This window comes from Aspergillus homomorphus, assembly GCF_003184865.1.
Source record: "Aspergillus homomorphus CBS 101889 unplaced genomic scaffold BO97scaffold_5, whole genome shotgun sequence".
NCBI lineage: Eukaryota > Fungi > Ascomycota > Eurotiomycetes > Eurotiales > Aspergillaceae > Aspergillus > Aspergillus homomorphus.
Window position 1 is genome coordinate 591,012 of NW_020291891.1, and position 4,875 is coordinate 595,886.

The window sequence follows — 4,875 nt, forward strand, 5'->3', positions numbered from 1 at the left end:
AGGTTCTCATTCTCTTCTCTTATGCCCAAAAACGGGCATTGAAATCGGGGCTGGCTTGGCTGGCTCCGGACGGGGAAAGAGAGGCGACAGCCTGGAGAAAAGCTGAGGGGTCGGCCGGATGAGGTTCCAGAGTGGCGGGTGGATGCGTTAGTTTGGAACTGGGGAAAAAGGAAAGGGAACCACCTGACAGGTAGCAGGGCAATACTGGACTGGGGACTGAGATGAAGATGAAGAGTAAGGAAAAAAGAAACCCAGAACAATAGTAACAATCTTTACAACAGAAGTGCCCGCAGGTACGAGTAGTTCTCCACGAAAGAGTTGATCTGAACCAATTGAGGCCAGAATTACACAGGCAGGCCAAAATCCGACCAGTTCGTAAGCCGTAGGTATTGAGTCGACCGATCAGATCAGTTCCCCCTTCTAGAACGCCATCCCGTGACTGCAGTGACGCTAATCCGTCCGGCTGTGATTCCGCGGACTCTAGTCCGGTAGTCCGCTAGGGTTGTCGATTCATTTATCGTCTTACACAAGGGTGGATCAGGGGGAGGAGAGAGAGCGAGCTGGAGAGAGGGAAACAGTACTGTAATGTGTACCTAAGGGCTTAGGGGGAACATCCTTGCCCTCTCGGGGATGAACGGGGATTATTGGGCGGCGATTGATACCCGTGTGTAAGATACCGACACCCCCAAAATTGATTGCAAATTTACTGACTGCTCAACCAAGCCTGGCCCGATTGGGATCATCCCTGAAACCAACTAAAAGTCGACGGAGCAACAGAGAGTGGCCCTTTGTTTGACATGGTCGTGCAGCATTTTCCAGGGATCTACCTGGTACCGTCGCCAATTGACAGGTGCATCGCACATAGTAAGGGGAGAACGTGTCTATCTATCCACACAAGCCGAGAGAGTGAGAGACAACAGAGAGAGTGGAGTGAGGCAAGGGCGAGATTTGGAGAAGGAAGGTAGAGTACTAGGTACTTTTGCTCGTGCCTGCCTCTTGCTCTCTGCAAGCCAACCAAAACACATGCAAAAGATGCAAGAGAAGATAGATGAGTGGTAAATCATCGCTCGCCATTCATGCGACATACCGATCTTGTCCATTCCCGACTGATCCCAATCGTGCTTCTGCAGTACTTAGAACGAAACTAAACCTTACTAGCATACCGATTCCCATCATCCCTCCCTGCGTCGGTCGCGATTCTCTGCGGCCCCCCTCCTCCCCTCCCCGCCTCTCCCCTGCCCTGGCCTTCTGCAAGGTAGCTCCTAAATGGCGCGAACAGACCTCTAGGTCGACTACCTATTTTACCTTTTCGGTTGCACAGCAGATCGGTCGATCTTCCATGGCTTTATTTACCCCATCTGGGAATGCATGTCCTCGCTCTCCGCTTCGATGATCTGCTGGCTGCAGAACACAGATTCCCCGAGCGGGCGGCACAAGGACGCCGCCGCCTCGCCGCCGCCGCCGCTTGCATGCGGCTACAGACAGCCCTTCTTTTTGGGAGGAGGGCCGTGTCTCGATAGACGCAACCAGCGGACAGGTGAACCTTGTTTCTACGGATTCCTGACAGTCTGCATGCTGTGGCTAGTGTCCGAGACCGAGTAAACCTGAATCAGTCCACGTCTTCCCAGGATTGCGGCACTTCCTCGGGCTTTGATCGCGTACTTTTGCTGGATCTAATGGTCTGCATCTAACACATCAACTCTGCATGCTTAGCAGATAATATTCATTGATCATTGCTGAATGAGACCGGAGGTGTTTTGGCATAGGTTTCGTGGGTGATCGAGGAGTTGATAGATCCGCGGGCTGAAGAATGAGAGGACACAAACAACACAATCATAGGCAACAGTGATGCTATACACAGAAGTTCAGCCAGTTATTCAGTCAGTTAGATACTCTAGTCAGTCACATGGCACGTTCTGGGGTCGAGCTAATTGACCGACTGCGGATCCATCAGTCAACTGATTGAAATGACTCGCACTTGCCAATAGCAATATAGACCATTACCCCATCAAATCAACATCTATCCATATTCGAAGCAAAGCAGTAGATAGAGACAAAGCAGATTCCGCCACCACTAGGATCCAGACCATTTCCCTCTAACAGCAGCAGCAGCGATCTAGCCTCACCGTTGTAACGCGATCATAGAAGCCGAACTAACGTCCCCGGCGATAGGTAGAGCGCGCCTGCAGAAGCGGAAGCTCAGATCAGCTCACCCTTGCCTCAGTTCAGTGCTGGCCATACGTACGGCACTGCACTGCACTGCACTAGCGACTGAAAAACGTTTCTTTCCCAGCCTCCAGGCTATCTCTGTTCCTTTTCCGGTCTCTCTCCCTCTCTCCTATTCGGCACAACCGCCAACGGTTCCTGCTTCTAGTAGTGTTCCTTCCAGTTTCTAGTGTCATTCTAGTCGAATACGGGAATACCCGTATGCGGATTACGACAGGGTTAGTACTGTACATAGTACCTTAGCTTGATACTTGATAGGCAGAACAACCCACCAAAGAGCGCGGGCGACTTGATGAACTCTCTTTTTTTTTCGGGAATGGACCAAGTCCACTCTTGTCTGGATGGATCCGACTACTGGTGGGATCGGCCTTGCTCTCTTGGGAAACTCAGACCGTTGGAGCACAATCCCCGTAACACTGTAATCGAAAAAAAAGGTTGGGTATCGACAACCAAGGGGGTTTTTTTGAAATGACGTTCGTCCGTCTCTTTCATCCCCCATCAGGCTCCTCCTCCGCCCCATATACGGAGTACGGTAGTAGCACTGGGGACGAAAGCTCGGGAGTGAACCATGGTAACTCGCTCGGCTTGGGAGCTACCGTCCGGATGGGACTTCTAGAAGTTTTCTAGAATCCCGACTACTTGACCTAGTGGGTGTGGTGGGTTCCGGGATGTCGTTGGGCAACTCTCCGGGGGGGGGGAGGTGGGAGATTCGCAATGCCAATCGGCAGGTCCGTCCTATTCGTCTGTCAATCATTCAGAGAAACTTAGAAAGAGAGAGCACAGGACGGCAATGCCCGCATGTTGCTGTCTGCCGGCCTTGTGTCTTTACGCTGGTGATGTTAGACGAGATGCAATATAGATTTCCTCGTGCAACTCGAACATACAAGTAAACAGTAGACACTGCTAGTATGTACGGCTATATTTGATGTTTGAGACCACGAACGCGGCCATAGACACATAGTCAAGTACTTTTGCACCACAAGCACGAGCGGTAGTGCTCAGTCATTTAATTCAGCCAATACATATCATTGGCTACTCTCTGTCCCAAGCAACCCGTTTACTTTCCCTGTCAAGGCTATATCCTGTCTAGTCTAGGCCTTAGATCAATAAACCCAATAGTCAGCAGATCAGGTCACTCCAAAAGCCAAGCCGAAAGCGCAGGGCTGACGGATGAAATCCCATTGAAGGCCGATATATCTCCCTGGAATCGGAAACAAACGCACACGTACACAAGGAACATCCCTGCCAGACACGCCCAGGATTCTCAGCTACATCGATCGCTGGCTACGATACTTCACACAAGACTACCGTACAGTGCAGGACCTGGGATCTGGACGGGGAGAATAGGCGCCGCCCATCCGAAAGCAAGCCACTTTCTTCAAACGCTGGCGGCTCCGGACTCCGCTAGGATCTCCGGAACACAAAAGCCAGACGCGCTGGATGTGTCGTACGGCAGCGGCAGCGGCAGCGTAATCCCCCCCTCCTCTTCCTCTCCTCGGCAAGAAAGTACGAGTGCAAGAAACTAGGCTTGGCTTTGGTTTCGCGTTTCCTCCACCGCTGCAGCTCCATTGTGGCGAGTGTCAGACCCCTAAGAGAAAGTTAGAATGATGTATGCTGTGGATGAGCAGCAGTAGCAGCAGCGGTAGCGATAGCTTAGCGGGCTGTGGGGTCGTCAAGTGTAATTTTAGGTCATACGGAGTTCAGGCGACTGGGTTAATCCTCGTATTTGCCAAGGATGCGGGACTTGGGTATGTGTAGGACTGTAGAGGTGAGTAGAATGGGCGGTCGAAGTGCAAATTTTTGATGTTACCACTCGCAAACAACTATCCTTGCCTTCTTGAGAGGATAAGGACCTACCTAGTCCACGGTAGTTATTGTACGAACTGATAGTATACTAGTCCTTATTGTAGGTGGTCCGATGGATGCTGCTAGCAGTGGGTAAGGACCCAACGACCTTCCATGTGTCCGGGTATGTCACCCGCTACTTAGACTAACTAGCCTTCTAGAAGCTTGCACAGGGCTGCACCAAAAGTTCCCCATCAGGGCGACCCATTGTCATGGTGGGTGTTATTCCCCCGTGTCAATCAACTTCAATTGTTCTAAGTGACTAGTTCTGCTAGGACCTTAGTAGTTCATCAAGAGGAGACGGACGGACGGTGTTGAGCTTTTTGTTTTGTTTTTCGGAGGGCTGTAGGGGGCTCCATCTATCGGGGCTCGCGGGGAGTGGCGCTAGAAGGACTAGAAGCACGCGAGAAGAATGCAGGTTGGGTCTAGTCTCTGGGTCCGAGAATAAATACGTAATAACGGAGACGGGTAGCGGTGGGTTTGCCGGATCAATGATCGTTATTATTCCCATAAGGTAGAGTGAGAGAGAAAGGCCCCACTGCCCCCTTTCAGCCCGTCCGATTTCCTCGGTGACCACCAACCAAGTCGGAAAAAGACACGCAAGAGAAAGAGGATCAGAAGGGAGGAGGATTCTGGAAGCCTGCGTCGAGATCGACGACATGTGAGGTATCAGCTGGGAGAGAGAGAAAAGAAAGTGAGGTGTGAAACGAGTCTGGATACTGCTATTGTCCTGTACACGTAAAAAAAAAAGTGGCTCGAATGTTCAAGGTTGCTGAGTTGACCTGTCCTAGTCTAGTCTCAGAC

The 4,875-nt window shown here is 51.3% G+C and overlaps 1 protein-coding gene across 1 annotated transcript; it reads right to left on the reverse strand.

The window, feature by feature from the left end:
* Positions 1-4,280: 4,280 nt before the first annotated feature.
* BO97DRAFT_214071 (uncharacterized protein) lies at positions 4,281-4,875 on the reverse strand. The gene has a single exon (XM_025690600.1). The coding sequence runs from the start codon at positions 4,730-4,732 to the stop codon at positions 4,343-4,345; it is 390 nt and encodes a 129-aa protein (XP_025554657.1). The 5' UTR covers positions 4,733-4,875; the 3' UTR covers positions 4,281-4,342.